Genomic DNA, 19,872 nt, shown 5'->3' on the forward strand with positions numbered 1-19,872 from the left:
AGCTGTGTAGGCACACGAGCCAAGTGTGTACGGCGAATTCCCTCAGAACTCCGAGATGTTTTCTCGTGGCTTTTTGAAAACCCCCGCACTTGTTCTCTGGCGACGAGATAGTGCCTGCGCAGCCGCTGCTCTTTTCACCGAACACCGGGACGGAATCTAGAGTTTAGATTTCCACCTCCAAGTTTCATTTTATCAGTCTCGTGCTCTGCACCACAGCACGGAAGCCTCCAGCTTCTTGTCTTGTGTGTGCGTCGTCTGTACACAGGCATCAACATGTTTTTCGTCTCCGTGGAGGAGAAGACCCATTTCTCGCCGCAAAGAATCACGGATCGTATGAATTCCTTCATCATTTAGTTCTACGCCAACTTCTTCGCTCTCTGCTGCCTCAAAAAACTCCCTACATCCACTGTTTTTCTTTTTACTCAACAGTAAACTCTTTCGCGTGCCAACCGACCACTACATCCACATCCAGAGCTGTGCCTGTATAGGGAAAATGCGTTGCACATGGATGTAGACGTATTTCTGCCCATGTTAGCCCATTTACACTTTTTAAAAGGTGCATGCGGGACTTCGTTCCCACTACAAAGATGCATGTGCAGGTACGTTGTCTGCCACAGTTGCATGCAACAGAACCGTTGACTGTGTGCATGCATTCGAATCGCAAACGGTCCGCAGCACAGTGACGGTGTCTCCGGATGGATTTCTCGAAATCGAAAGGATGCCCCGAAGTTTTTTCTGTTCCGAACGTCACACTTGTCGAGGGAAAGGGAAGACCTTCGCTGACTTCGAGTTTGCTGCCTGGTCTTCGTGAGGGACTTCTCGACGTCCTTTCTGCCGTTCTGGATTGCGCCGGTGCCGGGCATGACTTCGACCGTTTTCCCTAGCAAATTTACCACGTCTCGCTGTCTTCAAATATCATTGGTGAGTCCATGTCGCTCTAGTTTTCGTGTCTACTGTTACTCGAGAGATCAGCGAAAACCGAGTCTCCTCCTCTCGCATGTCCTAGGCGCGAGGGTCCGCTCTACCTTCTGACTTGCCGGAGACTTAGGAAAAGGCCTTCTCACTTCTTTCTGGCGTTTCTGTCTCTGCCACTACCTTTTTTGAAATCCCTTCAACGCCCCGTTTGCTGCCTCATTTCTTCCCTAGTTTCTACCGTTCTGCGAAAACCAACTTCTCTCCTGTCTCCCTAACGTCCCCAGCGCGTCTCCAAAGTCTCCCTTGGTGCACCATCGGACCTACCTCTGCTCCTACACGGAGAACATGCATGTAGCCTGTTGACAAGCACCCATCTATGTGGATTTCTCGCTCTCTCCTGAGTCGATTTTTCGTGCGCGAACCTCGTCTCCGTTCCGTTTTTCGCTTCGCAGACCCCCGCTGTTCGTTCTTCGCCGTCATGTCCACAATGACCGGCTCTTCTCCAAAGTCAGCTGCCTCGTCTACACCTCTGAGGCTGGTCGCCGGCTCCGCAGTGCCTCGCGGCGATGTGGCTGCATGCATTGCGGTGGGGCATGCACTCAACATCCCCGTCGTCCTTGTCTCCAAAGACGCCGACAAAGCGGAGCAAGCGGAGCCGAGTTCTTCAGCTCCTGCGCCGCCCCCGCAAGCGCCTGTCGCCTCCAGTGCTTCGGAAGAAGACAAAAAGGACCTCTGCGTTCTCCTCACCCGCGAAGGCTCTGTCGTATCGGCCTACGCCATCTGCCTCTATCTCCTGTCTCTCGCGAGGAAGAGGCTGGCAGAGACGAAGACAGCTGCTCCAGAGAAGCGTCTGGAAAGCCGGGAGAAACTCTCCGAAGCATACGACGGGGACGCCTGGCAAGCCGAAGACGCTCTTGCCTGGGCGGCCTTCAAACTCCGAGGCGCCCTCCGAGGAGTTCGAAAAGACCTTCTTCTTCAGCAGCTGAACCTCCTTGAAGAACGCATAGGTGAGACAGAACAGCACGAAGCAACGGGGAGTGTCCAGCGAGAAAGGGTCTCTGATTCGGCCTTTTCGTAACTCTTCCTATGGGATAAAAACGAAAAACAACAGAACTTCAACTCCTCCATATACATTTATGCATATGTATTTTCACCATATATATATATATATATATATATATATATATTATTTTGTATGGGCAGATGCCGACGTAGATATCGAGATATAGACATTGATGTAGATGTGAACCTGTTTCACAGACATGTGGAAATAGATCGGCGTTTCGTTTATTCAGGGATGGGGTTGGTCGAGGAAACTTGGATTGGCGTTTGAATCTTTGAAAAAAAGTCTCTTGCTGCAGCTGTGCAGTCAAGACCCATCGGCGCGAGTGCATCCACTGTTCTGCGTCTGCTGTGTCTTTCATGGCTTCACCGCGTTCGTAGCGATTCGTTTCGGAGCACTCTCGTCGTCCTCGATCTGTAGACTTCGGTCCGCGCTCTTGCTCGCAGTTTACCGCTCTCGGAACGGCAAGGATTCTACGGCTGCCTGTCTCTTTGTCTACCGATGACGAATAAATTTTCCGGATTTACAGTTGATTTCCATTGATCGCTCAGACAAAGCGAGGCGTTTTCTTCTTTCTATTTGCTCTTCGTTCTCCTTGACTTCACTTTCGTTTTTCTCTCTGTCGTTCTCTCTTTCTCTCTTTTTCTCTCCCTTTCTTTTCTCTCTCGTTTCCTCTTGCTGTTTGTCACATTTTTACCTGCGGCGTGCCTCTCGTCTGCTTCTTCGTTTGCTGCGTTCAGCTGGCAGTTCAGACTGCGCGTTTCCTGCACTCTCGGCGCTTCTTTCGACGTCTGCGCCGTCGCCGTTTGTGGCGCCTGCGATGTTTGTGTTCTGTATGCTGCGTTATGCTCACCCCACCAGTGCGTTTTCGGATTGGCCGGCGCTGTCGGCTTTCCTCGGTTCCCTCGGCGCGTCGCCGGCGGCTGCGGCGACGTTGAAAGCAGTGCCTTTGCCTGCTCGCTCCCGCGGCTTCCCGGAGATGAGTCAGGCGCTCCTGGCGTCTGCAGGCGCTTGCGCAGTCGCGCAACGCCAGCGAGAGAAGTTCTACATAACCACGGCCATCAACTACACGAACGGTCCGCCGCATATGGGTCATGTGTATGAAATCGTGACTTCCGATGCGTTGGCGCGCTTCCATCGCATTGCCGGAAGAGACGTTTTCTTCCTCACGGGGACCGACGAACATGGGCAGAAGATCGCGAACACAGCCGAGCGTCTGGGGAAGACCCCCCAGGAGATTTGCGACTTCTACGCGGCAGGTTTTCAGGCGATGAACGCGAAGCTGTGCGTCTCGAATGACCAGTACATCCGCACGACGCAGGCCGCCCACAAAGCTGTCTGTCAGTGGCTGTGGAAGCGCGTGCAGGAGCGGGGAGACATCTACCTCGATACATACGTCGGGTGGTACAACGAACGCGAGGAGACGTTCGTCAGCGAGAGCGAGGCGCGGCTGACGGACTACAAAGATCCGACTACCGGCAAGCCTCTGCAGAAGATGGAGGAGCCGTCGTACTTCTTCCGGATGAGCAAGTACCAGGCGCGACTGGTGAAGCACATCAACGAGAACCCGGACTTCATTCGGCCCGAAGAAAGAAGAAAAAACATCCTTAAGCGTCTCGAGGAACCTCTCCTCGATCTGTCCTGCAGTCGCACGACCTTCTCCTGGGGCGTCCCCGTCCCCGGAGACGAAAAACATGTCATGTACGTCTGGTTCGATGCCTTGACCAACTACTACTCAGGTGAGTGCAGAGCGACAGACAGAGTCGCGAGGCAAAACGCAAGTAGAAAGAAAACGGAAAAAACGCGAGAAAAACACTCGGCAAACGGCGAACAGGCCGGGCGAAAGACCCTGCGAAAGCGCACGAGGAGATAGAAATAAAAAATGCACCTCAGAGGAAAGGAAGAGAAAGGCCAGAGAGCGAAACGAGTCTCAGAATCGCGCAGCCGAGCTTTCCCCGCGGCCCTGCATGCTGACACCGCGCTTCTCCAAGGGCAGAACGCTATACTCGGTCTGTTCAAAAGCGCAAACTTGCTTCAGTCCTGTCACATACACTTATCCCTATAAATAAAATGTAGGGATCTAAGCTGGCAAAGGTGATTCCACCTGTCATCCGCAGAATAAATGTATAGGCAGTCTGCATCCATAGATCTTGATATGACGTCGCCCCCAACCTGTTCATATGTATATATGGATATATGCATATATGTATGTATGTATGTGTGTATACATTTGTATACTTCGATTCATTAGTATACGTATATATATATATATGTATATATGTATATGTATATATGTATATCAGTGTGTGTGTGAATAGGTGGGTCTCAGTGTACGTGTGTAGATGCGCATTTGTGAGTGTTGTGTTCAGCAACGGTGATGAATGACGGAGCACGAGCGTCGTTTTGGCCGGCGGACGTACACATCATCGGGAAGGACATTGTATGGTTTCACACGGTGATTTGGCCATGCATGCTGATGGCGGCGGATCTGCCGTTGCCGAAGTGCGTCTTTGGCCATGGATTCGTGACTGCGGCAGACGGGGAGAAGATGTCCAAGAGTTTAGGAAATGTGGTGGATCCGAACGACATTTTGCAGGCGCACGACGCCGACAGTTTCCGTTTCTACTTGGTGCGGGAGACAAAGTTCGGGAGCGACTTGCGATTCGACGAAGACGCCTTGACCGCGACGACAAACGCGGAGCTGGCGGACACTTTGGGGAACCTGGTGCACCGCGCAACGTCGCTCTGTGTGAAGTTTTGCGAGGGGAAGGTACCGCCAGTTTCTCTGCCCGCGGAGGGGAAAGCTCCGTTCTCGATTCCAGACACCGTCGGTGAGATGGAGCGGTTGGTGGGCCAGTTTGGTCTGCGCGAGGCTCTCGAGGTAGCGATGAATGCCTGCAGAGAGGCGAACAAATTCCTCACCGACTGGGCACCCTGGAGCCTCACCGATTCGACTGAGAAGCAACGCGTCGTTCGCGGCGCGCTGGAGGCCGTCTTCGTGTTGGGTCACCTCCTCGAACCTTTCATCCCCGTCACAGCCGATCACATCTTCAAGAAACTGAACACAGCGCCGAAGACGCTGGCGGACCTCAGTCCGTGGTTTGACAATCTCGTTCCCGGAACGCCCGTGGAGGTCGGAGACATTCTCTTCGCGAAGAAGAAAGTCGAGAAGGTGGCTGAAATCTTTCTGCAAAAATGCGAGCTGCGTGTCGGGTACGTTGTCTCAGCAGAGCCCCACCCTCACTGTCTGAAGGACCCAAAGATGCCGCCGTTCGTCGTTCTCTCCGTCGCCTTCACCCTCGACGCGAGCGCCTCGCGCACGGCCGTCGTCCTACTCTCCGAGAGAGAGAAAAACGCCCCCGAAAAGCTGGTCGGAAAAGCCGTGGTGGTGCTGGCGAACGTGAAGCCGTTTACGGTCAAGGGCGTTCTCAGTCAGGTTCTCGTTCTCGCGGCAAAGACGGATTCCAACGCCATGGAGGCGACGCTGCTCACCGTTGCCGTCGACCCAGCGGCTGCGCCAGAACAGACAACTCCCCTCACGGGATCGCTCATTCAAGCGCCAGGATTCCCACCCGCGCTGCGAGCCAGAGAAAACCTAAAAACCACGGAAATGAAAGCTGCTGCCCTCTGCGCTGAGGCCAACCGAGCTGTCGCTCTCGACGGTGTCGGACCTCTGCAGGTCGTCGATGCCTCGGGGCATGTTCGGCAAGGCGTCAGCGTCGTTGTGGCTCCGGAGACCCCCTGCCAAGGGCGCCTTTCTCTCGCGCTTTAAGGAGAAAGGGGAGATGTCAGGACGACAAGTCTCCGTCCGTGTGCTCCACCTTATATACACAGTGGATGAGTCAAATACCTATTTCGACCTTCCTGCCAGGGTGCGTCTCGGCCTTTCTACGATGCCAAGACTGGTAACGACAGCGGCGTCCTCGCAGGGGTGCGAGAGAGCTCGAAAGAGACCGAGGACTCTCGCGTGCGAGGCCCAGTCCCAGTCCGGTCGCCCTGGGAGAAGTCACCTCTGAGCCAGGAGTTTTTACAAGTTTTTGCACTGCGGCTCCTTCCGAGAATGTGTGCACGTGGAGTAGAACCGAGGGGAACGGAGCGGGCGGACTTTGCGAGGGACGACTGCTGGGTGCCAGAAAGAAAAAGAATGGGCAAACAGAGGCGAGTACACAGACAAGCTAGACTCCAGAGGAGAAACAGAAGAGTCTCTGATAGCGTCCCCATGGGGATGAGACTCGAGGACACAAAGACGCAACTTGAGGCGGAAAGATGGGTGAGGGAACTCGCAGTGGAGAGAGATGACTGCGGGAGTAGAGGCGACGCAGAAGTGTAGAGACGACGAGGGGCAGAGACTGAAAGCGAGAACGTATACGAGACAGGAACGAGGCGATCGGACTGCTTGGAACTTTGGTCACCTCTCACGAAATCTATAATGTGCGTACTGTTGCATTTGTGTACCGGGGAAGAGCTTTTTGCTTCACCGCATACCATGGCCTGGGGCTGTAAGTAACGTTGGCTAGTGAATGTGTCTTTGGTTTTCAAATTGTGATGCGGTTTTCGGCAAAACGTGGACTTCCTTGTGCGACGGCCGAGCAGGACCTTTGCACTCTGTGTGTGAAGTAAAACTCTTTAAGAAACAAATCACGATTCTAGAGTCGGAAACACAGAACTGCAAGTGGAGAAACACCTGCCGCTCCTCGAGCCTTCTTCGCGCACACCCAAGAGAGAGACTGCATGCAAGACAAAGAAGAGTGTATAAATATGTAGAGCCCCGTCCTCTCTGCTTTCGTTGCATTCTCTCAGCTGCACTTGCTCACGTTCATTTCTCTGCGTCCAACTTTCTTGCCGCTTCCCAACATCCTGTCGCAATTCGCGTACCCCGGCAAAAAAGCCCCGTCAGCTACGCTAAGTCGGAGGGAAGCAAGTGGATTTCGAATGTGGTGCGTTCCGCGAACTTCCAAAGTTTCTTCCAAGCTGACGAAAAACGATTTCAAAGAAATGTGCATCTAGAGGACCGCTGTGGAGATCTGTGTGGCTACCGATCAAAAACACATGCATATACGCATGTCGCATGCATACATGCTATGCGTTCATACACACGAGTGTGTACTACGTTAGCACATGCAAGCACAGATATGTGGAGAGACAGAGACACTGAAAAAAAAGCGAACGCGTCTCCTGGAACAAGCTGCCGAGAGTTCGGTGGTGGAGAGAAACAGCAAAGTCAATCCTCCCGATGCTTGCCCAGATACACCTTTTCTATCTTCCCCTTCCACTGGTAGACTTGTACACCCGCAAATGTCCCATGCTTGAACCCTGCGTCTGCGCGCATTGAAAGTCTACATACAAGTTCATATATATATATATATATATATATATATATATATGTTTAAGATGGCTCTATTTATTTGCATATGTCATTTTGGATTCGTCATTCTGGATGAGCTGAGAATTACAGGTGTGACTGCTGCGCTGCGCGCCAAGTTGTTTTCTGTCTTCAGTGGCGTTTTGGCTTCCACGGAAATCGTGTCGGGCATGCAGCGAGACAAAACGCAATTAGCACGCGGGGGAGAGTGAGCTTCGCGTCTCTTCTCGTCTGGGTCAAGAATCCAAGAAAGAGGACCTGCATGTTCTAGAGAGAGAGACAGCCTCGAGGTGCCGCTGCAAGCGGCGAACGCCTCTTATCGTTTTTGTGTCCAACCTTTCTCTTCCTTTTTGTTTGTTTCCCCACATGTCCCCGCGTTTGTTTGTGCACCAGGGGCAAGAACGCACGCGATGGAAAAGCTTTGTCGCATTTCTTTCTTCTCTCCTTGCACTGGAGACGAACGCGATGGAGAGGAAAAGGGGAATCACGGCCATGCTGCTTTTTCTCTTCTCTGTGCGAGAACTGCATGACCTGTCTTCTTGCCGGTTTTCGTCTCGATTCTTCCGCTCTCCACATTCCTTGAAAGTTGTTTGTCTCCCATCTCTCTACAGTCAAGGCCTGCGTAGACCGTCGCTTGATCTGCGCGGCTTACAGTACACATGCACATGAGAACAAGTTAGAGCATCTACAAAAATCTTCTACATCTTCGTGGAGTTGTTTGTGGTCTTGTTCACAGATATGTATGCATGCGAGGAAAGTTCATGTCGTTTATTCTAAGAACAAACGCGGAACTTGGATGGGTGGCGTCTGTGTTGGAGTATTCTCCAGAGGAAATCGCTCAGAAGTTCTGGCTTCGCATTTCAGGCGCCTCCACACATATCCCGGATACACCCCAAAAGACGTTCGTGAATACCCACTCAGTGGGCTGTGTCTCCGTTTCTTTACATGCGGCCGCAGCTCGCCATGCTTCGGACTTTTCAGAATTAACATTTGCACCTTTTTCCAGAAGAAAACGCAGCACTCCGTCTCTCATGTTCAGCGGATGGGCGGAAACAAACTGCCTTCTTAGTTGTGTCTCTGTTGACGGATATGAGGAAATGGAAGAGAAAAGGCACAGAAGGAAAAGAGAACGAAGGCACTGAGACACGAAAAAAAGTGAAAGGAGAGAGGGAGATTCACGACTCGAAGAGGTAAAGATACGTCTCTCTTTTCGACAAAGACGAAGACCAGATCCGAGTTTCACCGATCTCGCTCTCTCAGTCTGACATGCGCGTTTGTCTCTCCATCTTGTTCTGACGTTCCTCCTGCGGTGCCGTTCTATACGCGAGAAAGACCTGTCTGCATCGAATGCTCTCTTTGCCTTCGACCTCTTGTCGATGTCCTCCCCTTCCTCAACCTTTTCAGTTGCGTGTGGGGACCTAGGCGACGTATCGATACAGATTGGTGTTTTCTGCGTCTCTCTCCAAGAATTCGCGTTCGATCAAATGCTCCAGGCGCTTCTTTATCAGTTTCGGATTCGGCTTGAAGAAACTCAGCTGACTCAGAACTTCTGCCAAGAGCTGCTGGTGTTGCATTGTCTGAGGGGAGGACAAACACGGCGCGAGGAACGAGCGACTCGCTTTTCCTGTCTTGTCGCCTCCCATCGAAGAAAAATGCCGGGCGTCTACGATTGCCCTTTCACTCCACAGCTGTCGCCGTGTCTCTGCTTGTCCCCCCATGTTCCCTCGATACATTAAAGTCTCCCCTTCCTTATTCTCTCTGTTGTGTTCTCTCTCTTTCGAAACTGTCTCTCTCGACTGAGGGCCTACCTTCCTCGCCTTCATAATTCTCACTATTGCCGCCTCAATAGCGATGGATCGATCCTCTTCGACGCGTTCTGCAGACGAAGATCCACACATGAGAACATCTGGCGGCTGACGAGAGTTAGAAGGAAAGAGAAAGAAGAAAATTCTCTGTGCGGGGCGATTGTGTTTTCGCGCGAACAACGCTGACTCATCGCCTCAGAGTACGTCTCCAAACTGCGCTGATACACTCCGCCCACAGCAGCGTGCAGAGGGCAACTCTGGCTTCTTCGTCACGTATGTCTTGCTCTTCTCCCTTTCTCCTTAACTCTCTCTGTTTCTCTCGCTCTTTCTTCCCCGACAAGAAGGCCAGACTGGGAGAGACAGAGGCATCCACGGAGCAATCGAGGCAGAAACAGAGGCTGAAGGAACGACCGGCGCGAGAGAGAACAGAGACGAGAAAAGAGGAAGGGAAGGTGCGACGCAAGCGAGGAATCAGCGAGAGGCAAGGGCGCAGGAAGAGACGAAGAGAAGATGTGGGCAAAAACGTCGCGAGACAACGAGGACAAGAGGCGAAACAGACAGCAGACAGCGCAGCGACCGAAAAAGGAAACAGCAAGAAGACGGAACAGAAGATGAACAAAGAGAAGAACGCGGAACGCACGAGGAGAAGAAAAACGGAACGCGAGAGGAACGAACAAGCCACCGTACCTCGCGATTGGACTTCCTCTTGAACGGGAGTAGGTATTTTGATCTTTCGGTTGAGGCAGGTAAACCCCGAGTTCACCGCGTACGCATCATCACTCAGCTGTACAGGCACACGGGAGAAAAAGGCAAAACAAATGACGAAAAATCGCAGAAAAATCGCAGAAAAATGCAGAAAAAGACCCTCGACGCTCCCGAACCTTCGGCGCCTCGGACTGGACGCCGGGTGATCTCTGCTTCGCAGGAAAGACAAATGGCCCAAAAGAAAACGCTAAAAGTTCTTTTTAGAGCCATGGTCCACACAGTACATTTGAGAGGGCGATCTTTCACGTTGTGCATGCTTTTTCCCTCGACTGAGATGAGGGGGCTGCTCTCCACTTTGCAGATGCGTGCTTCGACTTTTTCGCTGAAGGCGCCTTGACCAAAGAAAAGCTTCGAGTCATGGCAGGAAACTTCGCAACAGAGATGTATGCCAAGAGGTGCCTCATTCGCGTCTCGTTCCCTCTCATGGGTCTATTTGAGACCTTTCCTCTGTTCTCTTCTGTCTCGCGAAAAGACTTCTCTTCTTTCTTCCTTCTGAAGCTCTCTCTTTTGTCTGTCTTTCGGAGCTTTTCCGTCCCTGCGTATGTCTCTCTCCCTTGCAGGGCCTTCGTCTCTTGCTCCGTTCATCGGCACCTTTGCTCGTTTCAGACGCAAGGCTGGTGCCCATCAGGCCTTCGCGTGTGGGGAAGGCCTTTCGCACACCTCGAGTCTCCTCAGTTTCGACAGTCACCTTTTTGATGATTTTGAATCTGCCAAGGAAGAAGCTCGCGAGCATTTTCTTCGCCGTCGCGTCGTCGAGGCCAAGAGCGGCGGTGATGGTCGACAGAGAGAGTTGAGGATCTACTCGAGGGCCATTTTGCTCGGCCTCGGATCGCTGGTGCGCCGACTCCCAGTTGAAAAGCAGCAAGACACAAGCTTGGTATGTGTTGCAGATAAAGTCATGTCTCTTCTGAAACATTGCGCTCACAGACGCCGTCCCTGCAAGCAAAGCAAAGATCAGCCGAAGAGTGGAAGAGGGGCAGAGAGGAAGCGAGAGACAGGTGGGCCAGGATAAAAACTGTGGAAGCGCGACGCGCGAGGAGAGGGCAAGACGAAGAGAAATGTGTGAGGAAGGGAGAGGAAAAACGACGAGAGAAACCACGGGCAACGGAGGCACAGGCGACCGGTGAGAGCGTCCGGGGCGCGAATTGTGACAGAGCACCGATCAACCTCCCTCTTGCGGCGACAGAAAGAGACGAGTGGAGAAAAAGGAGGCAAGACGCAGGAGCGAGGGGGGAGAGAGAGACGCGGACGGTGGCGCAGAGAGCGGAGAAGAGAGACAAGGAAGAAGCAAACCCAAAGAGAGGAAAGGAGAGAGGGACAGAAAGAGCGTCCTTGGCGGACTCTCTCTCTCTCCACCCACTGAAGGAGGTCGCTTTCGACTGCAGAGGCAGCCTGAAGCATGTCTCTTGAGGCGCGCGCGCCTTCGAACGCCTGTCCCGGTGCAGAAGAGCAAACGATTGCAGGGAAACAAAGAGAAACAAGAGAAAAGGAGAGACAGGAGTTGACCGGCGAAGCAAAGAGAAAACTTACCTAAAGCTGGGATCCACGTGACCCGCCGGTGCTGAGTCTGACTTGCGTAAAACTTTTCGAAGACGGTCTGACAAAGCTGCATGGAGGCGGGAAGGTTGACCGGGGCCGCTGAAAAAGAAACGAAATCCGTTGCATGCAGAAGTTCCTCCACCTGCTGCCACTGTCTTGTTCTCTCTCTCTCGGTTTCTTCCTCGTCTCTCATATCTTCGTCTCCGTCTCTCCTGCTCTCTTTGGTGTCTGTTTCCTCTGCGTTGACGCGTTCCGCTGTCTGCTTTTCGTTCCTTTCTTACTTGGATAGGTAGGCCAGTATCCGGTGGTGAGGATTTGGACGGAGAATTCGATGCCGTCGACGAAGGCGACTCCGTGACCTGTGGCGCCGGTTTGCATGTGAGCGCTTGCGCTGGAGACAGACACTCTTTCGAGGAGCTTTTCGACAGTTTTCTCTTCGTTTTCTCCAGAGACGGAAGCCTGTGCCTCGCCAGCTTCCGCCTCTGCTGGCCTTTTCTGCTTCTCCTCGGAAATCCACGCGAGGAACTTGCGGTAGGTGTCTGCAGCTCCATTCAGGTCGTGGAGCATCCCCTCCAGCTTCGAGGTGAAGTGGGCACCGCACTTGAGCTTCAATTTTCCAATGACGCTTTTCTCCAAGTCCTCGCTCGCAGACGTCTCGTGCAGCAGACGTCGAGCGAGTTGCGAGCTGAAAAAGAAACCTCGAGAACTTGGGAAAAGGAGATCAACGAGAAAAGGACAGGACAGCGGGGGAGAGAAACAGAGACGAGGAGGGAAAAGAACGAAAGGGAGAAAGGAGACCAGAACTGAGCAAGCGAAGCGAAGCGAGGAGCGATACGAAAGGCGAAGAGTCATGGAGAGAAGAAGTTAAAGGAGACGAAAGAGAGAAGGCTGTGCAGAGATGAAGAAGGAAGAAGAGAGACGAAGACAGGAGAATGACGACAGGAGAAGATGGAGGAAGACGCAAGCCGACGGAGGAGCGAAATACACAAAGAAGATGAAAAGAGAACACAGAGCACCTAAGACACCCAGAAGACGAAGAGAACGAGAGAAACAAGAGAGGAAAAACACAACTGTCTCAGTCGCAAAACGCATCTGTCTTTCACTTGTCTTCTAACCGGTAACATTCGGCGAAAACATCTTTTTCGGTGACATAGTTGAACATTTCGACGACCCGGACAAGCATGCTCTCGATTTGTTCTTCACTTCTCTTCTCGCCTGCATGCGAACGCACCGCATCTCTGAGACAGTTTGACCTTTTTACGAAACCGAAAAGGAAATCCCCAACCTCTGTGGCAACCAAATCCCTGCCCGGAACAAAAACGAAGCGACGAAATAAGCACAAGAAACCGACGCGGCATCGAAGGCCATCCGTCTGCCTCCAAGTCCGCGATGTCGGGGAATAAAAGGAACTGAGTCTCTCTGCAAAAGAAGAGGCAAAGTCACCCGTTCTCTGAGGAAGCGACTCTGCTGCGCGTCTCAACGAAAAGGCTGCTTCCTCGAGAGGCGCGAAGAACGCAACTTCTCAGCCGTTGTGTTTCGCTTTTTTGTTCATCATCCGCACACGATCTCCCCTTTGTCTTGACGACCGCGAGCGCCTGCCGCAGATCGAGTTCTCCTCACTTGTTTTCTTCAGGAGGCGGTCGCAGAAAATCGCCAGCAGGTGAGCGAAACTTTGTCGGCCCATGTCGCGATTTACAAAGTGTTCAAACGCTGAGAAAGTCAGACCGTCACACAGTTCCAGTCGGACGAAAGCTCAAGAGAAGAGAGAAGCTAGGCAACGAGACGGAGAGACGAAGCGACAGTGGAAGAAAATGGGGAGCCAGAAAGAGAAAAGGAGGAAGCGAAGGACTGAGGCATTTGAAGACGAAGGAGATACACAACTGGAAATGAAGTCCTCCGTTGGCGCATACACAGATACATGCAACGAAACAGAAACAGAGAAAAGTCCCTAGACATGTTCAGTCTTAACTCCACATGTACAAGAGCAACTACACAGCTCTAAATTCCTAGTCACTCCCATGCACACATGTAGATACATATACATATATATATATATATACATATATACATATACATATATATATATATATAAATGTACATGTATATGCATACGACCAAGAAAGGATTACATGGTATTATACGGAGAAATTGTCGTTTGCGCAGCGAGGTGCAGCTGCGGCGGAGGCACTGGCTCTGAGTGTTTTCCGACCTTCTTTGAGAGATTTCTGGAAGAGCGGGTCAGGCGCACTCGAGAGCGCCCCGCTGTCCCTGCCGGCATCGCTCCATGGTGTCTCCTCGCATGGGCGAAAGAGCTTTTGTTGTGGGGAGACGCCGAGCAGAGAGCGCGAAGAAGAGGCCGGCGAAGAGAGAAGAAAGCACTCTTCGAGAACCTTCTTCGACCGTTCATGCAGATCCAGGAGCTGCTGAACGAAAGCCGCGTCAGTCTGCTGCGCCTCCGCAATCGACGCAGAACCGGAAGGCCGCGACGCAGGAGACGGCGAAGCCGGCGGCGAGGCAGAGGGAGGAGAAGAAGCCGGCTCGAGTTGTGCGAGGCGTTGGTCGACGATCTACAGAGGATCCGCGCAGAGTTCGCAAAAAGCAACGGCAGACCTGTACATCTTCGCCTCCAGTTTCCACTGGCCTCTATGCCTTTGCAGGCCGCCACCAAGGCACTTCAGTGCATAAAGAAAATCGCACGGCACAAAAAGACTCGCCATCTCCTCCACGGAAAAACCGTCAGACACAAACATGCACACACCGGTAGTCAAGCACCTAACACTGGTCTGTGTTTATATATGCATATATATATATATATATATGTAAATAGATGTTCACCTGCACTTGAGCACCTGGTATGCATGCGCATAAATATATATATATATATATCCATATCTATCTATATAGACAGATATATTGATGTATAGTTTCACGCGTGCATCAGGAGAGGCATATGCATGTTAATATATATATTCGGATGTGCCTGACTTTGTTTCCTTGGCTGGTGACGAAGTTTTTGAATGTCAGGGCGATTGCTTCGACGCCGCCGTCGACGTAGGTGAAGAGTCTGTGCGCGAGTCTGAGCTCCTGTCTCCTGTCTCGAGCGAGGAGAAATTCGATGGCAGTGTTTTTCTCCAGAAGTTGATCTTGTCGCGCCGAGAGAAGCGCATCGAAGACCACCGCCTGGAGCTTCAGCTTCGTCGATCTATGCAGAATCATGGCGCATCGATTCTGTTCCGCCAGCAGAGCTTCCTGTTGACGAAGAAAGCAAAAGCAGGTTCAGGTCAAGGGCAAGAATTCCGGATACTCAGTGCTTTGAACGACTCAACAACGCTCTGAAGAGCGGCGACCCCCGGCTACAGACAGTCTTAGAAAGTGGAGATTCTGGACGCCAGGTCGGTTGCAAGAAGGACTTCGAAACTTCAGCCTTGATTCGCCGCGACTCCTCGGAGACACCGACGCCAGTGTGAGAGTTTGCGGTTCCCCGCACCGCATGCAGAGAAGAACGCGCAGCAAGCGCAGACAGAGGGAGACAGAGGGAGACAGAGAGCTGGTCGCAGAAGAGAGATGGTTGTAGACGCACTAGACATGGAGACTGTAAAATCAAGAAAAGGAAAACAGGGAGCGACCGAGAGAAAAACCGGCTGACGCGCCGAGGGGGGAGAGACAGCAAAAACGTACGTTTCGTCTGGATCCACGTATCCGCGGAAGCGCGTTCACTACCTCAGGAGCATGTGTATGTAGATTTACATGTTCTGCTGGACTCCCCGACCTCTGAAGAGTTTCCACTGGTTGCTCGGAATGGAAACGCGAACCTGTGCGTGGTGCATGTAGTCTGTGAAGGACAGGTTCACCACCCAAGAGGCAGACACGCGGGCGTAGTAATCTCTCGATTCAGGCAAGAGATAATCTTCCAGCTCTCGCTGGTACAGAGACAGGCCATTCGCGTCTAAGCCGATGTACATGAAGACAACGTCTCCTAGCAGCTCTTCATCCACTCTCTCTCCTGGGCGCAGCAGGCGAAAAAGTTCACTTCCACCATCAAATGAAAGCTGTCGAAGCAGGTCCGAGCTCAGCCGGAGGCGTACGCCGCTACGCACCCCAGTCAGGAGTTCTTCTCTTTTCAATTTACCTTGGATCCCGCGAGCGAGAACACTCGCAGACCGCAAACGCCTTCCCACTCGCCCTCTCGCGCTCTCACCCGTGGCCACCAACGAAACCCCCTTTCCACACAAATGTATGCATACACATATACATACATATGCATATATATACATGCATATATATATATATATATATATATATATATATATATATGCGTACATACATATATGTGTAGATATATAGTTACATATGTCTACTTGTATACGTGAATATATGTCCGCAAACATATATATATATATATATATATATATATATGCTTGTGTATCTCGGTACTTGTGTGTGTATAGCTGTATATATGTATATAGTCCTGCATATAAAGAGAACCTTATGAGGACTGTGAAGACTCCTGAGTGGACCTCCAGCAAGAAAAGGAGAAGAAAGAAAAGCAGAGAAGGGAGAAAGGAAACTGATTACAACGGTGGACACCAGAAGTCGGCGACCGCCAGAGAAGCCGAGCATCCGGTAGATCAGGAAGATGCAAAGGCTTCAAGAGGGGGGAAGAGACAGGAAAGAGAAAGACCTAACGAAGCAAGACGCCGACGAGACAGAAGGCGGCGAGAACGAGAAGAGAAAGAAAGCACAGCACGAGGGAGGTTAGGAGAGACAGAAGCGGGCGTCTGCTTCTTAGCTCATCAAGAATGAACTGAGAACGATGAAAATAAGAAAAACGCACCTTCTCTCTGTCTCTGAATCGCGCGCAGAATCGCTTCTCTCAGAGGGATACGCACGCGATTGAAAACCTGAGACACACGGGAAGTCTCACGACGGAAAAGAACGAATGAAAATAAAAATCTGCGGAGACAAATTGACCCAATTATAGGCGCTGTTTATTCGGAGGGGTGGCCTGAATGGTGCAGGACCCTGGAGTCAAACTCTTCTGTCTATCTTTCGCAGTCAACTGGGGGAATGCCCTACACCCAGCTTCGCTTGCATCAGTGTTTGTGTAGACATTCATATGGATATATGCATTTAGCAGATAACCAGACACACACATGTATACGCATCTACGTAAGAACAGACATGCACGCGTACACATACGCGTACACACGCATATATCATGATGTACGCATTTGTACATCTAGATAGATAGATAGATATATAGATATATATATATATGTATATATATAGATAATCGTAAAAGCACGCGCGCATATGCAGATGTATGCATGTGTACAGCTCTACTGAGACACGCACATGTTTCATGTTTTTGAGTTCGTCTTACGAGTTCCTTGAAGATTAGAATGCCCTTGTGATGGAGGGGCTCCTCAGACTGAAGCTTAACGTAGTATCGATCCAGGTAGACGAAGAATCGCTCCAGCCAACTGACGTAAATTTTGTGGTTTTTCCACCGATGCAGCAACTCGCGGAGAAGCTCTTCCTCTGTCAAGCCCTCGAGGCGGGGGACTACCTGCAGCGCCGCAGAAACGCGTACAGCGGAAAGTGAGAGTGACGACGAAAGAGACGCAGCCAAAAGTCGAGAGATAAAAAAGGAGAAAATACACACACATCCGCATAAGTAGTCCGTTCTATAAATACATATATATATACATATATACATATATATATATGTCGTAAAACCTAGGTGTATGCTGCAGGTGTATAGGAATATAGAAGAGTCATGGGAAGACACGAATGGCAAGTCCGAAGAATACGGAGAAATGTTTCTTCAGCTCTCCTCACCTCGCGATTAACATACGAAGCTAGCGCCTCTCCGTAGCGCTGATAGAGCTGGGCAGACCAGTTGTTCGGGTACCGTTGCGTACACATGTTATAAACTGTCCTGCAAGAAGACAAAAGATTTCTGCACTGACCTCTCACTCGCGAAATGCCCAGTCGAGACACCGGAAAGCACCCAAAGAAGGCGCTGCACCCGCTCGCGTCTGTCGGCATGTACACACGTGATGCAAGTATTCATATGCTTCTGCATATCTGCATACATATACAGATATGTATATGTATATATATATATATATATATAGGTATATTTGGCGTTATTTCCATCTGAATCTATTTTCTCTTTGTCTCCATTTCTGCGTATATCTCTGCACATATATATATTCTCCTCCGTATCAGTTGCGTTCTCATTTTTCATCAGTATCTCTGAGTCTCAAATTCTCTCTGTAAAGAAGTATATATATATATATATATATATACGCATGTCGCCTGCACAGAAGTTGCGTCAAGTGTGTAGGCCGGAGAGAAGAGCCGCCGGTTTGTTGGGGCAAATTATTGGTTGTTTCGAATGTCGCTTCCTTGCGAGAGTGCCCTGTTCCTCCTGGGGCGTTTTCGCTTTGCATGCAGGCACAGAAGCTTTTTCGGGTGTCTCTGGAAGCTTCGACGCACGATTCCTTCTGTCTGCATGCGCAGGTTCTTCTCCCAGTTCAGCGTCCGTTTCGCAGAAGAAAAGACTGCGCTTACGTATACATGTCGGAGTACTCTTTTCTTGTGAAGATGCAGAGTTTGCCGTCCTTTCGTCTGCCGAGAGCCTCGCCGGTCCTCAAGAAATGCTCCAGTCGACGAATGGCGCAGTCTCGCAGCATCGCCCAGCCTGCCTCGAGATCCACCACGCCCTGCGGCCCTCCCATTGCGCGCGCAACTCCCATGGCAGGCGGCATTCTCTCTTCAGCTGACGCAAAGGAAGAAGACGAGGAGGAAGAAGAGGAAGAGGAAGAAGAAGACGAAGAGGAGGAGGAGGAAGAAGGAAGATAGCACGCGCGCGTCGCTGTCATCCTGTCGAGGAGTGTGGAGGCGGAGAGGTACAGAGAGGAGGAGGAGAGAGGAGGAGAGAGCAGGAGGAAGCGGCCAGCAAAAGAAAGACAATCGTGTCTCTCTCTCTCGTCTGGTGGTGCCCGTGGTAAAGGATTTGCCTTCTCGCAGTTCGCTGAGAAGAAGTCGGGCAAAAGGAAGAAACGAGACGGGGACTAGGAAACAGAAGAAAGTGAAAAATACCGGAAAACGAGGAAGGAGAGAGCAAAAACAGGGAGAAGGCAGACGACGGACGAAGAGGGAAAGGCGGGGCGGGAGAAGGAAGGAGACATCAGGGAGACCTTCTCCACTCGCAGCGTAAGGCGCGTGTCTGTGACCCACAGAGACTGAACAGATTCTGGAGTTCTGCGCTCGAAGAAAGTTCGCAACGGTCGTCCACGACAAACGCCGCGAGTGCAGAGACAGAAGAACGGAAAGGAGAGAAGTGTAGAGACTGCGGCGACGAGGAAGGCCGAAACGACTTGAAAGGCGAGAGGTCAGGACGGTGTTTTGAGGTGGAGGGAGAGGCAAAAGGACAACCGTGGAGAATCGATTTTCTCGGCGGGCAGGGAGGAGAGGAAAGCGTAGAAATCTGCACTTTGAAAGGAAATCGAGGTCCTTTTTCGGAGCAGGCAGAACGCCAGGAAACGAAACGGAGGGAGACAGGCGGTGTGACGGGATGAGGAGACTGAGTGGAGGAAGGTCGAGTAGGCAGCCAAAGGTGAAGAAGACACTGTGCACAGCAGAGAGACGTACCCCAGGAGGGAGGAAGAGAGGAAAAACAGAAGGAAGGAGTCGCCAGCGGGAAAACCTACTCTGGGCGGCTCCTTCAAGCAGATTGGCCTCGAACACGAGCGCCGGTGTCTCTGCGGTTTCGCGAAACCGAGAGAAGAGGAGAGAAGACTAAGGGAGAAAAATGGCGCCGTTTCAAGGCCTCTGAAGAGAGGGTACCTCTGTTTTGACTAAGGAAGAACGCTCTCTTTTCTCTCCAGAGAAACAGAAGAACATGTGCGAAGAACAAGACACACCGCCGCGCGCGGTGGTGGTGGACCGACAGCAGAGCCGATTTTAGGGTGGAGGGGAAGCGAAAAACCATCAAAACCATCAAGAATAGCGAGAAGGAAGGAGACTAAGGTACAGAGCGAAAGGAGGCTGGAAACGACACCGGAGAGAAAACGAGGAAAGAAGCCAAGGCTCGCCAGGCAGGTCTTCTTGAGCATGCAATGTGCGTTGCGCGCGCTCAGGTTTTTCAAAAGAGTTCTCCGAGATGTCGCAGCTCCTCAAGAAGGGAGAATGTCGTTTGCACACGGTAGAACGACCTTTTTAGCTTCATTCTTTAGACAGAAAAGCTGTTTCCAGTGCGTCAGTTTGGGACACAATTCAGGAATGCGAGCGACAAGTCCGAGCGCGCCCAAGAAACGTTGGTCAGCCCGCAGGTTCTGTCCAAGTTACGGGCGTTTCGGTGTATCGACGAGCAACGAAAAGTTTCCGCCGCGAGGCACGGAAACGAGAAGGGA

The 19,872-nt window shown here is 51.5% G+C and overlaps 2 protein-coding genes across 2 annotated transcripts; one reads left to right on the plus strand and one right to left on the minus strand.

The window, feature by feature from the left end:
• Nucleotides 1-703: 703 nt before the first annotated feature.
• TGME49_289300 (methionyl-tRNA synthetase) lies at nucleotides 704-6,770 on the plus strand. Its single transcript, XM_002368324.2, has 4 exons — nucleotides 704-921; nucleotides 1,368-1,922; nucleotides 2,719-3,717; nucleotides 4,348-6,770. The coding sequence occupies exons 2-4, from the start codon at nucleotides 1,394-1,396 to the stop codon at nucleotides 5,748-5,750; spliced, it is 2,931 nt and encodes a 976-aa protein (XP_002368365.1). The 5' UTR covers nucleotides 704-921; nucleotides 1,368-1,393; the 3' UTR covers nucleotides 5,751-6,770.
• A 1,584-nt stretch (nucleotides 6,771-8,354) lies between these two features.
• TGME49_289310 (cullin family protein) lies at nucleotides 8,355-19,480 on the minus strand. Its single transcript, XM_002368325.2, has 15 exons — nucleotides 18,029-19,480; nucleotides 17,291-17,390; nucleotides 16,833-17,018; nucleotides 16,284-16,350; nucleotides 15,262-15,452; nucleotides 14,435-14,698; nucleotides 13,659-14,016; nucleotides 13,070-13,159; nucleotides 12,565-12,664; nucleotides 11,731-12,134; nucleotides 11,441-11,548; nucleotides 10,599-10,846; nucleotides 9,833-9,929; nucleotides 9,149-9,216; nucleotides 8,355-8,917 (listed from the first exon to the last, which is right to left on the minus strand). Exons 1-15 carry the CDS (start codon nucleotides 18,337-18,339, stop codon nucleotides 8,759-8,761), a joined length of 2,751 nt encoding a protein of 916 aa, XP_002368366.1. The 5' UTR covers nucleotides 18,340-19,480; the 3' UTR covers nucleotides 8,355-8,758.
• Between the last annotated feature and the right edge of the window lie 392 nt (nucleotides 19,481-19,872).

Source organism: Toxoplasma gondii, chromosome IX (assembly GCF_000006565.2).
Source record: "Toxoplasma gondii ME49 chromosome IX, whole genome shotgun sequence".
Classification (NCBI taxonomy): Eukaryota; Apicomplexa; class Conoidasida; order Eucoccidiorida; family Sarcocystidae; genus Toxoplasma; species Toxoplasma gondii.